This window comes from Astyanax mexicanus, chromosome 25, assembly GCF_023375975.1.
Source record: "Astyanax mexicanus isolate ESR-SI-001 chromosome 25, AstMex3_surface, whole genome shotgun sequence".
In the NCBI taxonomy this organism is placed as follows: Eukaryota; Metazoa; Chordata; class Actinopteri; order Characiformes; family Acestrorhamphidae; genus Astyanax; species Astyanax mexicanus.
In genome coordinates, this window is record NC_064432.1 from 3,789,576 (window position 1) to 3,811,432 (window position 21,857).

Here is a 21,857-nt window from a genome sequence, read left to right on the forward strand (position 1 = left end):
CTCTTCCACAGTAAAAGTGCTTTCATTGTGTGCAGCTTTTACTGGAATTGAGTTTTATAAATCCATGCAGAGTAAATGTAGCTACATGTGGAAACTGCTTGGGTTATTGTAAAGCGATAGTTAAGTAGAACAAGAACTCGTAGATGTTGGTTTAGGGGATATCTGTAACTAATTCCATGCTTTTTTTAAGGCCTGAATGCTTAGGATATGCTATTTTCACTATAGTGCACTTTCTCTCAACTCCAGTAAAAGGAGAAAACGAGTATCTATAACTAATTCACATGCCGTTTTTTAGGCCTGAATAATCAGGATAAAGTTTTGCTGCAGAAAACACTTAAAAATGATGAGTTTCTTTGATTTTACCAAATCGAAAACCTCTGGAATATAATCAAGAGGAAGATGGATCCAAACCAAGCTGAACTGCTTGAATTTTTGCACCAGGAGTAATAGCAGGAGCATAAAGTTATCCAAAAGCAGCGTGTAAGACTGGTGGAGGAGAACATGAGAACATGATGCCAAGATGCATGAAAAAACAAAAAAAAAATGTGATTAAAAACCAGGGTTATTCCACCAAATATTGATTTCTGAACTCTTAAAACTTTATGAATATGAACTTGTTTTCTTTGCATTATTTGAGGTCTGAAATGATGAAACTGGCACTCATCAGGACTGCCCCAGGAAAGGAAGAGCAAGAGTTACCTCTGTTGTACAGGATAGGTTCTTCAGAGTTACCAGCCTCAGAAACAAACACAAGTCAACACTCAGATCATATAAGTACCTACATGCACAGGATTATAAGGCGCACTAATAATGATACTTTATTTTCTGGTCTATTTTAATATATAATTTAACAATGTAATTTTTTAGCTACAGAAAGCTTAGATTTCCAGATTTCCACTAAGGCTGGGTGCAGCAGCATTAGCATCAGCGGCTAACCGCTAGTGCTAGCCCGACAGCACTACACTGAAGAACCCTGAGTGTTCTGATAAGCCAGGGCGATATTAGCCCTGACTAATTTTTACTATTATAAAATTTACAAAAAGTTTTTTTAGAATGCTTCATTGCAACCTTACTGGATAAATGTTAAGTATTTTTTGTAAAGTAATAATAATCCAAGCCATCAACAAGTTCATTCCATTACAACAAACTTTAACATTACTGCACCTCTTTGGCTTGTATTATTTTATTTTTTTCTCATGTTTGTTGGTCCTGCATTCTTTTCCTTTGTCTGAAAATATACATTTTTAAAAGCTGCATCCAGTAAAGGTTGTGGAAATTCAATAAAAGGTTTCGATTGGCTACCCGGACCACGCAAACACTTGACCACAGGAAGTGGGCGAGCCATTAATTGGGTTTATTTGGGTGAGTCAAGTGCCTCCGTTTATCTACAGTAAGCTTAGATTTCCAGATTTAGGCTAAGGCTGGGTGCAGCAGCATTAGCATCAGCGGCTAACCGCTAGTGCTAGCCCAACAGCACTACACTGAGGAACCCTGAGTGTTCTGATAAGCCAGGGCGATATTAGCCCTGACTCATTTTTACTATTAAAAAATATACAAAAAGCTCTTGAGAAAATGAATTATTGCAACTTTACTAGATAAATTTAAAGTCATTTTGTTCAAGCCATTAAAAAATCCATTCCATTACAACTAACTTTAACATTACTGCACCTCATTTGGCTTTTTTTCATTTGGTATTAGTTTTTTCCCCACATTTGTTGGTCCTGCATTCTTTTCCTTTGTCTGAAAATATACATTTTTAAAAGCTGCGTCCAGTAAAGGTTGTTGAAATTCAATAAAAAAGAATCGATTGGCCACCCACGCAAACTCTTGACCACAGGAAGTGAGCGAGCCATTAATGGGCCTAAATGAAGCCCCGAACGTGTGATATAGGTTATGATTATTAAAGCTGGAGAGAAACCCCAGCTGAAATTAAAATCCAATACCCTCGCTGCGGCAGGAACAGCCCGCCGCTCTTATTGGGCCGTTTAGGCTCTAATGATTTGTTATTAAATCTATTTCTTTATTTAGTTTTATTTATTGTAATGAGTTTCGCTGCCGCCGTCCTGTTGGGTGGCCCTGCCCAACGTGGACTAATTGAGGCTAATTTATCTCGTTAGGGAAGATTGAGGATGAGCACACTTCCAGATTGGAGCTGTCAATCACAGAGAAAGCTTCTCAGCTTAGAAAGCTCGGAAAAAGCCCCGCCCCATCTGAGAGGGCTGGGTTTCTCACTGCTTTATCTACTTATTAACATCGTTATTATCTTTTATTTCATGTTACAACTTGCATTTAGCATTTTTAACAGTTTAATTGCTATTGTTTTATTGTAATTATTGAAGTGGAACCTGTAACTCTTTCAGTTAACAGCTGCGCCTGTGCATAAGAGTTAAGTAATTAATTGAATTACTTTTTTCTACCCTTTTTTATGTGTTTGAGAGCATCAGTTGTGAAGTTGTGAAGAGGTAGAGTTGGTGAATACAGTGAATAGCTCTATTTGAGTAATGTTTTAAGCCATAATATGAGAAGAACTACTCAACTAAGTATAGGAAACTTTGAAAGTATCATCAAACATTGAAATGGTGAAACTGGCACTCATCAGGACCTGTGGTATAGCATTCTCAAGGTGGTGGTCAATGGTTTCCCATGGTCTAAAACATTGAAGTAGTTTAGTTATGAAAGTACATTTTTGGTCATGTGGTGTATCTGATGTTTACCAAATCTCTCTCTCTCTCTCTCTCTCTCTCTTTCTTTTTCTTTCCGTTTTTTTAGGATGGGATGGGTAATCTTCGAGTGACCAAAGAAGGAGTGAGATTAGAAGGCGTCTCAGAGTTTCTTCTTCCTCTCTATGTGAAGGAGATTAAATCCAGACGGGTAAGGCCTCTGGCACTTTGATGAGTTCAATCATTCTCTCTCTCTCGCTCTCTTTCTCTCTCTCTCTCTCTATTTCTCTTTTTCTCTGTTCTGGCATCTGTATCTCCACTTGTCCAAACCTAGAAGTGTTAGCACGCTATTGTGTTGTGGCAGTATTTGGCGGACAAAGATATAACTATAGCATAATTAAGCAATTATGTATAAAGGGAAGTGTTATAACGTGCCTACGACTGCAGCACAGCAGTGCCAATATTACACATTATAGCACGAATCTCAAGTGTATTATTGTGATTATATCGAAGGGCCATTATCGCTGTATATTGAAATTTTTTTAGTTAAAGAAGAAGAGAAAATATGATCTGAACTCCGTTTGTTTAAACAGTTTCATTGCTGCTCTGTTTGTAGCTGCGCTGTTTGGTTTGTAAGCGCTGCATCGTTGCTAGGTTACCTGTATGTGGAGTACGGAGTAATACACGGAGAGCTTAAGTCACGGTGCATTACCGGCTGATAATGTCACTCATAAAACGCCTCTCAGCCAATCACATTGCAGGGTCAGAACTAACTGCTGTATAATTTTCATTAATTAAGATCTTAATGTCTTTAAGTGTGTACGATCTATTAGTTTTACTTAAATTACACTAGAAACATCTGTAACATGGAACATGGAAACTCCACCCAGGTGGGGAGTTGAACCCCACGTTGGCTTTGTCTCCCCTCAAAGCTACATATATAAAGTATATACTAGTATTTTAATTTAGACTTACGGCTTATATAAATATAATTAAATTACATTTTATTTTATTGTTTTTACATTCATTATTTTATTTCCATTTAAATATCCACTATAAAAACTTGCGATTAATCTCAGTTAATCGCAGTTAATCACTGAATATTGTTGTGATTAATCTAATAAAAAAAATATCGATTGACACCATTTATCATATAACCAGACAAAAACTTAAAAAACAAAAAAACAAAAATCACAATAGGAAAAAAAAGTATTAAAAACTATGATAAAATTCAAGCCTATTAAGCCAAATGGCCAAATGGATATTTAAATGTAAATAAAAGAATGAATGTAAAAACTAAAAATTAAATGCAAATCCAAAAGCAGTGTGTAAGACTGGTGGAGGAGAGCATGCTAAGATGCACGAAAACTGTGATTAAAAACCAGGGTTCTTCCACTGAATATTGATTTTTTTTACCTCTAAGAAAAACTTTAGAAATATGCAAATAAATGCTCTAAATGACAATATTTTTCTGTGGAATTTGGGAGTAATGTTGTCTGTAGTTTATAGAATAAAACAACAATGTTAATTTTACTCAAAAATAAACCTATAAATAGCAACATCAGAGAAACTGATTCAAAAACTATTTTTGAAGCTTTGTTTTTTCTTGCTAGTCAGTAAAACCTTTAGAAAGGATGCTAGCAATGCAGCTAAATCAAACCTTGTTGTTGTGATTAGCGCTGAAGCTTGTTAGCCACAGTCTGCCGACAAGAACCTTGATTACTGTCAATAGTCTCGCAGCATATTGAAGCTCGGCGAGCAGCTTGCGTGTCGTTTTCAGCCCCCGACAGGACGGCAGATCCTCGCGGCATCCCGCAGCGTCCCGCAGCGCCGCGGATGACCGTTTTGGATCTGCTTCTCGTTCTGAGAGTTGGAGTGAACGAGTGCAACAGAGCGGCTCAGGGCTAATCCCGCTAGCTGAGACGGCCAAGCGCTCTGGCGGGGGAAGTGTACCCGGCGCCCTCGGCCTCGGGAACAGACACTGAGCTGAAAGTGAACTCTGGAGACAGGAAGTGATCGTCTGTGTGCAGCACGACCTGCTTTCAGCCTCCTGCTGGATCACAGACCACCATCACAGAGAGACAGAGAGAGAGACAGGGAGAGAGACAGCAAAATTAATCTGAGACCACATAAAGAGAAAACAGTACTAGAGAATAGATAGGTGGCTGCTGTGGTATTACAGCTGTTTGATGGAGTGTTTTGAGAATCGGGTTAGGTGGCTACTATGGTTTTACAAGTATTTGCAAAGTTTTTCAAGAACGGTGATGGGTGGCTACTATGGTTTTATAGGACTTCACAAAGTGTTTCAGTAATGGTGATAGGTGGCTACTATGGTGTTTTCTAGAGTGTTTCTAGAATGATGCTACTGCAGGTGACTGTTATTGTATTACATCTGTTTGATGGAGTGTTTTGAGAATCGGGTTAGGTGGCTACTACGGTTTTACAGGACTTCACAAAGTGTTTCAGGAATGGTGATGGGTGGCTACTACGGTTTTACAGGACTTCACAAAGTGTTTCATTAATGGTGATAGGTGGCTACTATGGTGTTTTCTAGAGTGTTTCTAAAATGATGCTACTGCAGGTGACTGTTATGGTATTACAGCTCTTTGCTGGGGTGTTTCTAGAATCGTGCTTGGTGACTACTGTGGTTTTACAAATGTAACAGCTGTTTTATAGAGTGTTTTTAAAAAAAAATGTGAGGTGGTTGCTATGGTATTACCATCATTTCCCAAAGTGTTTTTGAATAGTGCTGGATGGCTGCTATGGTATTACAGCTGTTTGTTACAGTGTATCTAAAATGGTGCTAGGTGGCTGCCATGGTGTTACAGCCTAGATTTCCTAGGTTCTAAGTGTTCCACCAAGTTTCATACCTGTTGATTGATTCCATTTGGGTGCAACTAGGTTCAGCTGAAAACAAGAGAAGCCAACTTCAGATTGGAAAGGAACTGGGATCAGTTATTTATCTTTTTAATTGAAGGGATAGAAACAGAGCAGTATGTTGTGGGATCTGGAGAGCAGGAAGAGGAAGTTGATTTGTTACTTCTGCCATTGAAGATGCAGAAACTCAGAGCTGAAGAGGTTTTTTTGGAAAGATTGTGAGAAAGGGAAACTAGAAGGCCAGGAAAGTTAGGCCAAATTCAAATGGTGCTTCTGATTATTATTTTTTTTTTTGGAAGCGTAATTATGCCAATTTGCATTGTTACATAATGCTGGTTTGCAAATGAGCTGGAATGGGTTGAGATAGCTGTAACATTATTATAACAAAAATGTTAATAATAATAATAATAATAATAATAGTCATACATTAAGTCACAATTTGCAGTAAAGAAAATGGTAACTTGCTCTTACAACCTAGAACTCTGTGGACTTCTAGAGTGATTTTGAATGGTGCTATGATGCATTGTTTCCCGTAGTTTTTTCTGCAATAGTGCTAGGTGGCTGCTATGGTGTTACAACTGTTTGCTCTACTTGTTCCACCAAGTTTCATACGTGTGGGTTAATTCTGTGTTTAGGTGTAACTAGGTCCAGTTAAAAACTAGAGAAGCCAATTTTTCGCTGGATGTCTTGATCTGTAGAAAAAAACTGAGATAAATTTTTCCGCACTATCAATAAACGTCTTTTTCCATACATATGGCGCACCGGATTTTAAGGCGCATTATGCAACACTAGTAAGGTACAGGGGTGTTGCCATGTTTTCCTTCTAAATCAGCAGGTCAGCTAAGTAAAACGCTAAAACTAGCCATGGTTAAATGCCGCCGACAGCGCTACACTGAGGAACCCTGAGTGTTCTGGTAAGCCAGGTAGATAATGCTGATAGTGCTCCAGCAGTGCTAGCCAGGGTAAGCATCAGGCTACAGCCTGATAATACTCACCTCTGAATGGTGAAAGAGCTAGCACCTAGTGCGGTTATGTTAGTTTGCTAAGGTTAATGCTGCTCCAGCCTTGGTGCTGGAGAAACTTTACTGAAACTCCTATATAATGCTGTACTTAATTGCTCCTGACTAGTACAATTTTAAGGATTTTAGGGACAATTTAAAGGGATTTTAAGTGCGCCTTATAGTGTGGAAAATACGGTAATCGAAGGGATGGATAGAAACTAGGATGTTGTGGGATCTGGAGAGGAGGAAGAGGATGTAGATTTGTCACTAGGCTCTTTTTCTTTGCTGCCAGCTGGAAATTGTTGAATTGAAAGAGTTTTTGGAAAGATTGTGAGAAAAGGAAACTAGAAGGCCAGGAAAATGAGGCCGAATCCAAATGGCGCTTCTGTTTTTGGAAGCGTAATTATGCTGTTTTGCAAATGAGCTGGAATGAGCTGAGATTTGAGATTTGTTATCATTATTATTATATGCAGTAGTAATAGTAGTCATTTTCACAACACTACTTCTTTCTTTCCATCGATGCACCAGGCAAACAAGCTGAATTCTGAACTGCTATGACATCAGGGGTTTGGGAAACATTAAAACGTCGGAAGTCTGGAGTCTTGAGAGTTGAAGTGTCTCTTTCACCGACTAAGTTTAATAAAAGCCTCGAGAGCCTCGCAATCATCTGCTACGCTATTTCCCAATGACTCACAGGGACAAGTGGGAGGGGCCAGAGTCATAACTACCAGGCCTGCCAGGAGCTAATGGCTCTATTTGAACTCCTTTCTTGCTAACACTCTGGCTCTGGGGGCTAGTCATCATCGGTGTTGATGGTTTCATCAGGCCAGGAACGCCTGTGGATGAAGAGGGTATGACTAATGTTGGGAAGGTGTTAGAGGTCATGCTTCAGGAAGACAGACATTGCCATGACTTCATTAGCATCTCATAAACTCATGCTGTCTGGTAATGGTGAAACGAGTCGAGTCGTTACAGAGACCGGGACACATTGAGTCTGAGTACACTGTGGAAAAAAAACAACTCCAAATTGTGAATAAATTGTGAATGATCAGAATAGTGCATCTCAAAAAAATTGGAATATCATTGAAAAGATATCTTATTTTTACAACTTTTTTGGCTTCAGTGTGGGCAGTGTGTCAAGTCCTGCTGGAAAATGAAATCTGCATCTCCGTAAGAGTTTAAAAGTAAGATTTTACCAAATCCAAATTCAACTGCGCTGAATTTAGACTTGATAGAACACAGTGGATCAACAACAGCAGATGTTGCACATGTCTCTCCAAACCATCACTGATTATCAGTAAATTTTACATTTCATTTGTAAATCAAGGGAGCAGAGTCTAAGCTGCTTGAGTTCAGCTTGAGGTGTTTTCCCGGAAAATCTTACAGCAGCACTTCATGCTTCCCTCTTCTGACAACTTTTTATGGAAATGCGGATTTCATTTTCCAGCAGGACTTGGCACACTGCCCAAAATCACCAGTGCGCCTTATAATCCGGTGCTCCTTGTGTATGAATTCGACCAGCCAGGTTTTAAGGAGCAGTAAAGCCACTCCGCTGAAGTGCAGCATTATACTGGAGTTTCAGTTTAGCTCTCCAGCACTGAGGCTGGAACAGTATTAGCATTAGCTGCTAACTAGTCTAAGCTCTAGCTCTTTCGCCATTCAGAGGTAAGTTCATTGCACTGCATGTTCATGTTTACCGGGTTGAAACAAGCTACGTTGGACAAAACCACTAGCTAATATCGCCCTGGCTTACAGGAACACTCAGGGTTCCTCTGTGTTTCTTATGGTTAGCACCTAATGCTAATGCTCCAGCCTTAGTGCTGGAGAAATTTGGGAATCTAAGCTTACTGTAAATCAATGGAAGCGCTTTACTTAACCAAATAAACAATTTTCAGGATAGTTTTTTAATACCATCTGCTAAATTAGAAGGGAAACATGGTGACACCCTTGTTCCTTACTAGTGTCTAATGTGTATAATACACCTTATAATCTAGTACTAGCCTTATCTATGAAAATAGACCAGGAAATAGTTGTTATTGATGTATAAATGTGTTTTGATTGGATATCGGATTACAGCAGTAGGTGTTTGATTAGAGGGTTAGTGTTAGTTGCAATGTAGAAGATAAGTGTGTGTGTGTGTGTTTTTGGGTTTGTCAGTGGTTGAAAGCTGGGTTAGTGTGTGAAGGAGACTGTTATTGCGTCTGTGGCCAGAGACGAGGTAGTGTACGGTCACCTGGTCATTAGTGGGATGGACGAGAGTGTGTGTGTGTGTGTGCGTGTGTGTGTGTGTGTTTGTGTGTGCGCTGTTTTGCTGTGGTGACTGATGATCCAGGCTTGTTCTTTCCCCACTGCTCTCCTTCTAATTGTCCCCCTTGGGAGGTCATAAGAGCCCATCACTACAAGCAGGAGGAAAAAGGTTTATTTTTACCTCTCTCTCTCTCTTTCTCTCTCTCTCTCTCTCTCTCTCTCTCTCTCTCTCTCTCTTTCTCTCTCTCTCTCTCTCTCTCCTGGGTGGCTGTGCTGCAGGAATGGCTGTGTTAGGACTTTTCTTTCGCTGCTAAAAGTAGACAGAAACTTCCCTGATCTAAGCACCGCTGTCTGACCGGGGGACGAGATTTAAACAGCTAAACAGCGCCCCCTTTGCCTCATTTATTTTTAGCACCACACCCCCAACTTGCTTGTCACATTTTGCCCTCTCTCTCTCTCCATCTCTTTTTTCTCTCAGTCTCTCTCGCCCTCTTTCTCTTCTTGTGTGGTCTCTCGTTCTTCCCTATATATTTTTTCTCTCTCCCTCTTTCACAGTTTCGCACTATTACCAAAAGACCCTGACCCTGAATATGTTGCTACAGTAAGCGGTTGCCAGAGTGTTTCTAGCTACTTTCTAGTAACGTGGTTGCCAGGGTGTTGAGAGAGTGTTGCTTAGAGGTTGCCAGACATTTCTTGAAGTTCTTTTGCTTGGCTTTTCTGGTATAGTTTTGTATAATAATTGACTGTCTGGTCATAGTCATTCATGGTCATTCTAGGTCTTAAGAGCAAGTTACCATCTGTTATATTTACTGTTAAACGTTTTTCCCATGAAAAAGACATGAAAATGCGTCATTTTCTTCTGTGTTTAGAAACAAAAAAAACAAGCAACACTGAGTGACTAATAAGAAGCATCACATAGAGGAAAAAAAAATTGCCCGCTGGGAAACATCTTACTCATTTTCTTTTATATAACCTTTTTACTGAATACCCAAAGGGCAGCAAGACTGCAAAAATACACCCTTATAATAAGTTGTAAGTTAAAGATGAGGGACACACCCATTATGCAAATATGCAAATTATGGAAAGATAGATTTTCGAATGTACTGAGAAATATTACCTGAAGTAAACTTAGAAAAGTATGAAGTACAAGCTCCGAGTGGTCCAGCTGGCTATGTGGTGCCACTATGATCAGGAGTTAGAATCGCCAGTTCGAATCCTGTTCATGTAGCTTGCCATCAGCTGCCAGAGCCCTGAGAGGGCACAATTGGCTTTGCTCTCTCTGGGTGGGTACAGTAGATGGCGCTCTCTCTCTCTCCACATCACATCACTCCAAAGGGTGATGTTGATCAGCACGAGGCTGCATCTGTGAGCTGATTTATCAGAACCGAATAGCTACACTTTCGTCCGAGCGTTAGCGCTGTGATGCTACTCAGTAATGTTGCATTAGCATCAGTAAAAAAAGAGGCGTGGCTGAGGAGGAGGCATGTGATACTCTTCACCCTCCTGGTGTTGGGGAATCACTAGTGATAGGGGGGGTTCTAATGAGTGAATTGGATAATTGGTTGTGTAAATTGGGGAAAAAACTAGAAAAAAATAGCATTAAAAAGCATAAAAATGATTATATTTTAAGTAAATTGTGAATTGTTTTAAAGTGTGGGGGTTGCTATAGTGATTTCTGATACCTGAGTACCAGGGTGTCGGTAGGTGGTTGGTAGGGTGTTGTCAGCTGGTTGTTGGGTTGCAGCTAAGGTGTGTTGCTACACTGTTTTAAGGTGTTTTTTTATGTTATTAGGTGATGCTAAATGACTAGGTGGTTGCCATGGTGTTGTTTGGTGTTTAATGCAGTGTTGTTAACTGACTAATAGGTGGTTGCCAGGCTGTTGCTAGGTGGTTCTGAAGTTAAAGGAACAGATGATTGCTTGGGTGAAGCTAGGTATCTATTGTGGCGCAGTATGTGGGTACTGTGTGGGCGTTTTTCTTCCTGGTTGTTGGATGGTTGCAGGCAGGGCAGTCAAGTGGTTGCTAGGGTGTTGTTAGGTGGTTGCACCTTGGTCATCAAGTATCCCAGGTCATTTTTTTAGAAATTTTAGGCCAAATCTGACATAAGAAGTATAGACCAGCAAGTAAAATAACAGTGAAGTGGATTTTTTTTTAACTTGCAGTGTGAACGTAGCTGTAATAACTCATTTCTCTTTCAAATCAATATTATCTCCCACCTGTCAATCACATGGATTCACGCCGAACATCCGCCCTGACGCTCCCTTTTGTCAAAGACGTCGAATTGCTCAGCTCTGATTGCTAATTATTAAACCGTCGTAGTGATGTCACGGCAGGACAGAACCACATCCGTCAGCTGTCAGGTGGAGACGGAGGGGTTCAGACGTTTCTGGAAGCCGAAGCCGGGCTGGAATAAATGTTTCATGGTGCCGGGGCCGGAGGGGGTGTAGGGCTGGATGGTGACCCATGTAAAAATAGGCTCTCATTAAGATTTAACAGGTTTTCAGCATGATAAAATGTGCTCCGACAGCGAGAAGGGGAATATTAATTCCACAGTTGAACAGGGCACACACTCGCGCATGCACACACTCTCGTGCACACACACTCTTCCCACTGGGCTGCGAATGCCTTTACAATCACACACTGAGCAGAAAATCCCCCCTCGCCCAAAATGCAGTCGGTCAGCCATGTCCTGTGGGGTGTCTGAAGTTCACTTCTTTAGTTTTAGCTTAAGGCTAGACCTTACGAGGCTAATGCTAATGCTAAAGTGAACAGGTCATGAAAGTGTCTACCTACATCCCTACACCTACATTTAGTGACAATATACAGCTAAAAATGGGCTGTATAAAAGATGAGATATGGAGGTATACAGATCCTCTATAGGATCCTATAGCATGTCTACCTATAGTTGTTGCAGCTGGGCCTGTAGATCCTGCTCTACACTTGTGGGTTTCTGAAGTTTGCTGGCCTCCAAGCTAGTCCCATGAATTCTTGTTAAGGGGGGAAAGTGTTGCAATCTGGCAACAACATTTCTGGAAAACCCTCACAGTGTGTAGACAAGCATTATCCTGCTGAAAACTGCCTATTTTCAGAAGCTCTGCCAAGAGAGAAACAACCAATGGCTACTGGATGTCCTGCGTATATTGATGATATGTTAGTATCCCTCGTTATCACTTCTAGGGTTGACTTATATGATTGTTGTGTGCTGTGCTCCACAGTATTTAACACTGATCTTAACTGAGATGAGTGAGACCTGCAGTTCTTTAAATGTTGTTCTTTGTTGCTTTGTGACCTCCTGGATGAGTTGTTCATGCCCTTTTGGAGTAATTTCAGTTGGCCGGCCACTCCTGGGAAGGTTTACCAGTGTTCCATGTTTTTTTTTCCATTACTAAATAATAGCTTTGTAACCTTTTCCAGATCAATAACTTTGTTTTTTAGATCTTTTAGCTGCTTCATGTTGTCAGACAGGTTCTATTAAAGTGATTTTCTTGATTCTACAGGTAGTAATCTGGCAGCAATCAGCCCTAGTTGTGGTTAGTAGTAAAATTGAACTCTGTTTTCGGAAAAAAAAAAGTTTGATTAATCAGTTAAATTATGGGCTCTTTCACAAAGAGCTAGATTGGTTCTGAGGGTCTTTTTTTTAGCTTCATAAATGAAATCATCTTTTATTCTAATAATGCTTTTTATATTTAATCAGGTATTTGTATTTGTCTGATAGTAAACTTTGTTTGATAATCTGTAAAATGTAGGTATATAAAAATTTATTTCTAAGGGGCAAATTCCGTTTTTTTTACGCCACTGTATCTTAGGTGGTTGCTAGGGTGTTGCAGTTTGGATCAGTAAGTCCCAAAAGTTTGCTAGATGGTTGCTAAAGTGTTACTATATTAGAGTTTGGTGGTTTTAAAGGTGCTGCTTGATTGTTTTATGGTCTACCAGATCATTTTGATCTGGATTTTTTAAGTTTTCTGGATGAAATTGTAGACAAAAAAAATAAAAAAATCCATCAGAGCTGCAGATGAGCCCCGTATAATATTACCCCCCTGCATGCCTTCCTACCCAGACAGCAGTTCACCCCGGCACACCAGGCCTAATCAAACTGACCACGCATCAGCCCAGCCACTTATTGGCCACCCTGTTGCTCCTTCAGCTGCGTAAATGAAGCTGCACTCCAGCCTGTGAAAATGTTGCGCAGTCGGTGCTGTCAGGGCAAATTAGCACCGTCGCCGCGTGGCCCTGGACCGAGCGTGCAATTACACAGGCATGTACACACGCGTGCACGCCCATGCACAAGTGAACTGCGTCAACAGCTTGCCTCATGTAATATTAACCAGGCCTGAACCTCCAGGGAGCGATTCATGCGATAAGTAGAGCGCACTGGAGGACGCTTTAAACCTCGTATGTGGAGAATTACAACAGCTTTCATGTTAGCTTGTGTTTGCGGGGACGTGAAATGATGTTCACACACACACACACACACACACACACACACACACACACACACAATAATGCACGTATCATATAGTAGCACATGGGACATTCCAGGATTTTGGTACATTTCCTGTCCCACCACTTAAATTTTAAATGTACATATCCAAAATATCAAAATGGCTATTTTTTTTTAAATGTACTTGATACAAGACAAGCTGTAAAATAAGGTGGAACAATAAGCAACAAGGTTTTCTCTTGTCCCACTCATTGGGTGACCAAGTCCTTTGGCAAATGTAACAATTAAAATAAGCTCTAAATAAATGACTTCCTCTTGTATATTGTTGATATGCATTTCCTTTACTTATGAAAACAACTTCTTTGGTCTACATTGCGAATTAGAGTTTTCATAACCTACATTGATGATGTTTTAGTTATTTCGATTATTTCAAGAAGGTAATCCAGAGGAAAAGACTACACATTGAGATTAAGTGTTAGTGACAAGAGGACACGCCCAGTGTGATAATAATAGTGATAATAATAGTAATAATTTTAGTCATTTTTAAGGCACAGATCTTGTCAGGTCTTGTCACTATGGTAATACCTTGTTGTAACCTACTGTATATGTACCATTCAAGTAAGGTCATTATTTTTTTTTTTTTGTGGCAAAAATACAACTGTAGATTCTAGGGCACAAAATCTGTCCCTTAAGGTACAAATAGAACAAGGTACACATGTTTTCTGAGAGCATGGAGCAGGGGTATTTAATTCAAATTTAGTTTGTTCCAGTTAGAGAAAATTTCGCCAGGCCAAGATCCGGACTGTCACCAATTTTACCTTTTAACAATGTTATGATTCAGTATTACATACAGTTTACTGAAGAAGTCTATAGTAGTTCTGTCAGTGTTTTATTAATGTCATCAGTATATTTCAACAGTTATTTAAATAGGCCTATCACAACAATTACATTATCAACCTATCATATAATGCCTTTTTCTGGTGCGCACCATCTGTATTCTCATCTTTTCTCGCTTTATTCTCCGACGTCTCGCATCTGCACAGATCTGATTGGCAGAGAAGAGCATTTATTTCCTACAGCACACGTGATTGGTCTGTATGCTTACTGCGATGTAGAGCATGTAAACCATAAAGACAATAAATGTTCCATTAAACGTTTAAAAACGTGGAATGAAATCCTTCTCAGTAGTTTTTTGGTTTGGGTCTGGATTGGACAACGTCTGGGTCCGGACCCAGACAGCGGTCCGCCTATTAGTGACCTCTGGTGTAGAGGATGATCAACACATTCTGTAGAGCAACTGATGAGCTTCTATCTCTGATTTAATTTTTTTTTTTTTTACTTCTACAAGTTGGAACAGCTATAGGTATTAGCGTCTAATGGTTGAGTTGAACAGTGTTTAAGAACTCCAGCAGCACGGCTGCATCTGATCCACTCGTTCCACCAGATCAATGCACACTGTTAACACACACCACCACCATGCCAACTGGTGTCACTGCCATAGTAACAGCTGTTCTGTGGTGGTATCTCTCTCTGGTGGGGTCCTGACCATTGAAGAATATACAGGACTACTATAGAACTACATGGTGTTTCTATATGAACAGTGGAGCTGAAACACTGGGACAAGGAGATAATGGTCAAAATGTTTATGCCAGATCGGTGTACCTTCATTTACACACACACTCTTTCACACACACACACACTCTCTCCGTGACCAATCCTGCCGTTACCAGAGCTCCAACAGCACACAGTTAATGGGGGTCGCAGTCTCCATGACAACAACCCTGCAGTTAATTAAGAGGACAAACAAAAGCATTAGTGTTGTAATGGTTCTGACACGCCATCACCGCCGCCTGCTGACACACACACACACTAACACACACACAGTAACACTCACTCACTCACCCACCAGCATTTACATTCCGACGCGAGCTTCACCTTTGCCCTCGCATCGGGTAAAATTAATTAAGGAAAGATACAGGATTAATTAAAGCGACACTGTGACATTACACGCACCCAGGCGGCCACTTTAGCATTTCCAGCGCTCGCCAGCGCCGTCCGGCCAGGTGTCGGGGGCGGGGGGGACGGCCGGGCCGAAGCTCAGTGGGTAAATGTCGGAGGGGAGAGGTGTGTGTTCAGAGACAGCGGGACTGGGGGACGTGGGGGGCCAGAAACAGGCGATGTCTTCTCTGATTTGATATTAGACACATTTCCACACAGAGACAGAAACTGTTTCAGGAACTCTCTAGGAATTTTCCTAGACAGATCTTTTCCAAGAAATACAGCCCATTTTCAGGACCGAATAACAAAACGTCAGTAACTTCAGTAACTACAGCAACGAGGAGCTCAAAAAGTCAAGAACCCTTTCTAGAACATTGTCAAAAATTATTTTCAAGGCCATTTTTTTAGGAGCCAAAAACGTGATTCAAAAAACCTTTTCTAGAACATTGTCAAAAATGTTAATAACAGAACTTCAGTAACTTTAGTAACCAGGACCAGATTTAGGAACTCAAGAAACTTTTTTAGAATATTGTCAGAAATGATTTGCAAGACCGTTTTCAGGACCCAAAACTCCAGTAACCAGGACCTGATTCAGGCACTCAAAAAGACTTTTCTAGAACATTGTTAAAATGTTTTGAAGGACCCAATAACAGAACTTTCAGTAAGCAGGACCTGATTTCAGAATTTAAGAAACTTTTCTAGAACATTGTCAAAATTGATTTCCAGGACCATTTTTAGGACCCAAAAACGTAGCTTCAACAACCAGGACCTGATTCAAGAACTCAAGAAACCTTTTATAGAACACTGTTAAAATTTTGTTGCAAGACCACTTTCAGGAACCAATAACAGAACTTCATTAATTTCAGTAACCAAGACCTGATTCAAGAAGCCAAGAAACTTTTTTAGAACATTGTCAAAAATGTTTAGCAAGACCATTTTCAGGAACCAATAACAGAACGTTAGTAACTTCAGTAACCAGGACCTGATTCAAAAACTCAAGAAACTTTTCAGAAGCTGTCTGAGGCTTGAATTATTTTCCTAAACTGTTGACAACAATTTCAGACCTTTTCCAAGAACTACAGACCATTTTCAGGACACAAAAACGTTACCTCAGTAACTTCAGTGAATTCATCAACCAGGACCTCAGAAAATCAAGAAACTTTTCTAGAACATTGTCAAAAATGTTTTGCAAGACCATTTTCAGGGCCCAAAAATGTAAGAACGTTCAGTAAACAGGACCTGATTTTTAGGAACTCAACAATTTTTTTGCAAGATCTTTTAAGTCAAGAGCTGTTTAAAGCTTAAGTTATTTTCTTAGACTGTTGTCAACAATTTAAGACCTTTTCCAAAAACTATATACCATTTTAAGAACCCAATAACAGAACTTCAGTAACTTCAGTAATCAGGATCATTTTACAGGAACCATTTTACAGGAACTTTTACAGGTCTTATTCGGGCTAAAAATATGTTCGTTCCTAAAAATATGTTTTTAGGAACTAAACAATGGGCCATTTTCAGGACCATTTTAAGGGCTGGAGAACAGAACTTCAGTGACTTCAGTAACATCAGTAACCAGGACCTGATAGGAATAGTTGAGAACTTTAACAGGAACTACAGATCCTATTCTATATTTGTTCAAAAAAGGTTTTAGGAACTCGAAAGTTTTCGAAAAGACCATTTCAGGACCCAAAAGCGTAACTTCAGTAACCAGGACCTGATTCCAGAACTCAAGAAATGTCTCTAGAACGTTGTCAAGAATTTGATAACTTTTACTGGAACTATACATCTTCCACAGTGCAGTCTCACACACTCAGCACACACACACACACACACACACACACACCGCTCCACGAAAACACAGAAGTTGTTCATTTGTTGGAGTTTATTTGTATCATTTCTAACATATTTACAGTGTTTTTTACTCACTTTTTTCTCTCTCACAATGTTAATCCTTTACAGCTTCATTTACAAAAACATGTATTATGCAAATTAGGCGATGGTGTCATTTAGCGACATTTCGGAGATTTTATTAGGGGAAAAAAATCGATTTCTATCGAAAATCGGATTTTTTTTTTTAAATCGAAGGTTTATTTTTTGGCCCATATCGCCCAGCTCTAATAGAAAAGGGATCTAAGGGATCTATTTTTTTCTGAAATGCAAAAATGGTGGAGGCACCCAAAAAAAATTCTGTAGAACCTGAGAACCTTTAGGAACTTCAGTATAGATCGTATTCTGAATTCACATTGATTATTTTATTCTGAAATTAAATTTTATTTTAGAAACTCAATACTTTTTGCAACAACTCGAAAATGTTTTTCTGTAGAAAATCTAGAACTGTTTTAGGGTTTTCTAGAATGTTGAGTACTAAAGCATGCAAGAAACTTCTCTAGATCATTGTCAAAAATGTACAGAAGTACATGAAATATAGATCTTATACATAAACTTACCTTGTTCTGAACTTTCGAGAAGGTTCACGTTGAACTAAAGCACATTTGCAAACATTTTGCAATTATGTTTTTTCTAAAATTCAACAATTTTCAAGTTTTCAGATTTTCAGAACTTTTTTATTATTTTTTAACTAACGATCTCTAGAACAATCTCAGTAACACCCAACATTTGTCTGTAAACTCAGTAACTAGAAGTGTTTCAGTGGTACCCCTTATGCCACTCCTGGTGCATATATTTAATCACTTCAATTACCATTCATTTACCCATGGACACGTGGCATGGTCTCCACCAGTCTTTCACACTGCTTTTGGGTAAACTCACGCCACTCCTGATTTATAAATTCAACCACTACATTTATTTACCATTTCAGTCACCAATGGACTCCTATTGGTGTATCACAGTAAAGTCACCCTGATTGGGACTTGAACCATTATTCTTCAACATAGTAGTAGTCATTTATAGGACATTGTCAGGAACCTTTACAGGAAGTGTAGACCAACTGTAGATGTTTATAAGGGAACAAAAGCACTTTTGCAAAATCTTTAGATAGATATTGTGACAATTTTTATTTTATTTTTTCTAAATGTTTTTTTTAGAAAATCAGTCGCTTTTGTGGAAACGTTTATTGGTAGACAATTTCCTAAAGGTGGCTTGGTGTTGTTTCTTTGTTAATTGTCAATCTGGAGCTTCTGGTTTGTCGGCCATGCTGAAGCTCGTCCAGTTACCTCCCCACTGCTCCTGTAGCTCCTGAAGAAAGACGTCAGTCCTCCGCTGGTCTCTTATGAACACACATAAGCCTGTGTGTTATTAGCCGTTAGTGGGTGCAGGTACAGTAGGTGTTCTTTTTTGAAGGGGCTAATTAAAATCAAAACTCCAATGAAGCATCACATCTGAGTAATTACAACCTGCGAGAAAGTAGCCCCAGTCCAACATAAAGCGCACTTCTGTCCAAGCAAATTATGCATTCCTGAGGCTTATATAAACGTGTTCTGGTTCAAGGACCATATGATTACTCTGGCAGCGGTGTTTTCCCTCCTCTAACACACCTAAATCAGGTCATAAAGTGCGGCTAAAGTGGAAAATATTAAGACGCGCCGCTCCATAAGCCTCTAGAGTGAGACCGCTAGCATTCAGGAGAGATATTTGCGTGGTGGAAATGCCATAAATCTTCTCTGGCTCCTCGGCATTCCCAAGTGTCGTCCATATACCAAATAATAATCTGGGTTTATGCTGGAGGTTCGGATTTAAGGTCGACAGCTTATTACCTTCATTCGTTTCAAAGGGAGCTGATTTTTACAGCGGCTGTTCGTAGGGTTTGTGTACTTATTTATGTCGAGATTTATTCTATTATTTTATTAGGGAAAATCCAACTAAAGCATTGAAATTTACAAAAAAAAAAACAAAAAAAAAACAAAAAAAAACGAAATTCCAAAACTCTAGAAACTTCTCTAGAACATTGTCTAGAATTTGATAACTTTTATATATAGAACTATAGGTCCTATTCTGGGCCCAAAGTTCAATGGTTCTGTTTAAAAATTGGTTTTAGGAACTCAAAAAAAAAGAGTTTTGGTTATGAATCTATTTGCTTATCTGGAAAAAAATTAGACCACTTCAAAATGTTCAGTTTCTCAGATTTTACTGTTTGTAGTTGTAAGTATAACATTTCTACCACAATCCAAATAGAAATATTGACTTTTAGAGCCGTTTTTATTTTCAGAATAATTTGCACAGAAATTGCTAGAATAATAATAATAAAAAAAAGATGCAATGCTTTCAGACCTGAAACAATGCAAAGATATCAATAATAGGTGGAATAACCCTGGTTTTTATTTACCTTCGATTTTATCTGTCTTGGCATGCTCTCCACCAGGCTTTCACACTGCTTTTGGGTCACCTTACGCGGTACCACTTTAAAATAAGACTAACTGTATAAAGGGTTTATAAATGGTTTACAATTGGTTTATTAATGGTTACCAATTAGGTTGTAAATGCCTTAAAAATCATAAATAATCAGTTATAACACATACATAGAAAGGGCAACAGTATAGATGGCTGTGGGTTCACTATTTGGCAAACAACAGGCCATTGTTGCCTTTTCTACGTATGTGTTATAACTGATTATTAATGATTTTAAGACATTTACAACCTAATTAGTAACCATTAATAAACTAATTGTAAACTAGTTAATTAGTTAATAAACTAATTGTAAACTATCTATAAACCCTTTATAAAGGTAGTCTTATTTTAAAGTGGTACCCCTTATGCCACTCCTGGTGCATATATTTAATCACTTCAATTACCATTCATTTACCCATGGACACGTGGCATGGTCTCCACCAGTCTTTCACACTGCTTTTGGGTAAACTCACGCCACTCCTGATTTATAAATTCAACCACTACATTTATTTACCATTTCAGTCACCAATGGACTCCTATTGGTGTATCACAGTTAATCAGTCACCCTGATTGGGACTTGAACCATTATTCTTCAACATAATGTAGTAGTTAGTTCACTGGCGTGCAGTGGTGTTATCCACCACACCACACCAACCACAGTCAATCTTCCTTCTGATTACACTGTTTTACCAGCATTTCGACCAGAAATGTGGCCTTAAAGTCTTAAAGTCCACTTTTACGGTGGAGGTTTGAGCACATACGCTTATAAACCGCGCCCTGATTCTCCACCAGTGTCACATTACTATCCACATGTTCTATAGAGCACAGAAGAAGTGTAGGTTGACTGGGCTGGTTGGGTAATAAATAAAACATAAGATGTAAGCTATATTTGTCTTGTAGTCATGGCCACTGACAACAGTTCCATTCAGAGAACCACTTCAGAGAACTTCCATCTACACAGGAGCGTTGCTACAGCAGGTATCTGGCCATACAGCCATTAAAGACCAGCGGCATGTCATCAAGACGTCAATCACGGCAAGAGACAGGGCAGCTGTGACGCATTCAGAGCTGGCTGACAACAAGATCAGGACAGTGGTAGGAGACATGGTGGTAATTCTGTGGATAAGAGCGGCGTAATGGGCACGGTAATAGTGCAGAACTGGTCATTAGGGACAGATTAGTGGTCAGCGGTGAGATTACAGGCTCATTAAGTGTAATAAACCACCTTATGGGTGTCTAGGTTTAACCCGCTTTGGTCCCTGATGGCCTATACACAGCAGTCGCCTAATTATTCCTCACTCCAGGTTCACTGAAGTAAATGGATGAACTGTGTGGAAACTGGAGATTCTCAACTTTCAGGCCAGACTACATGAATGTCTTTAGGTATCAGAGGAGGTGTTTTATTGCACTTAGAGTCGAAGAATTAGATGCAAAAAAAATAAAATAAAGTGTATCAGATTGCTAATAGCATTGCTATTTGCATGGGAAATAACTGATAACAAGTTTAGACTGATATCTGATATCTGCAACACTTGAAGAAGTAGAGCATAATGCATGTGTAACGCTTGTGTTATAGAGGTTCCTAAGGGTGTCCTTAGCTAGCATTTAACTTTTAGCATGCAGCTAATGTTAGCTTTGTTGCTTTTCTTTTATAGTAACTTTTTAACTTGTTTGTCATTCGGAGATTAAAAGCTAAGGCTAGCTCCACTGGAGAAGGTATCATAGCAGTATCCTGTCTACTATGAAGCTAATGTTAGCTTTGTTACTTTTCTTTTGTGGCTACCATTAGCTTTTACCCTCCTAAAGAACTAATCTTAGCTTTTAAGTTAGCCAACCTGTCCTCTGGTCAGCCCTTACGCCCACTTGTGGTGTGGCTAGTATAAGCTTTTAGCATCTAGCAAGCTATTCTCCTTTTTCAGAAATGGCTAGTTTAAGCTTTTATCTTTTAGCAAGCTATTCTCCTCTTTTAGAAATGGCTAGTTTAAGCTTTTAGCATCTAGCAAGCCTTTCTCCATTTTTAGATGCTTTGTTATAAATTGTTGTGCACTTTCTTATTTCAAACTAGTCCCTGGTCAGCCATTCTGTCATGTCATCAGATATAGCTAACTTTTAGCCATTCTCTCTCTTTTCTGGTTCACTTAGCTTTAGCTTTTAGCTTCTGTCTAGCTGTTCATCGTTCTCCAGTGGAGCTAGGCTTAGCTCCTTAGCTGCTAGCCAACCGTTCTCCATTTTCAGATATGGCTGAGAACATTTGGATTTTATTCTTTTAAGTTTAAGCTTTTACCTTTT

At 39.4% G+C, this 21,857-nt stretch overlaps 1 protein-coding gene across 1 annotated transcript in view; it reads left to right on the plus strand.

The window, feature by feature from the left end:
- Positions 1-21,857, plus strand: part of LOC103030587 (zeta-sarcoglycan) — a 252,382-nt gene that overhangs the window by 158,894 nt on the left and 71,631 nt on the right. The window contains exon 3 of the mRNA XM_049472223.1: positions 2,770-2,871. Coding sequence (XP_049328180.1) covers positions 2,770-2,871 — 102 coding nt within the window. The remainder of the gene's footprint in view (positions 1-2,769; positions 2,872-21,857) is intronic.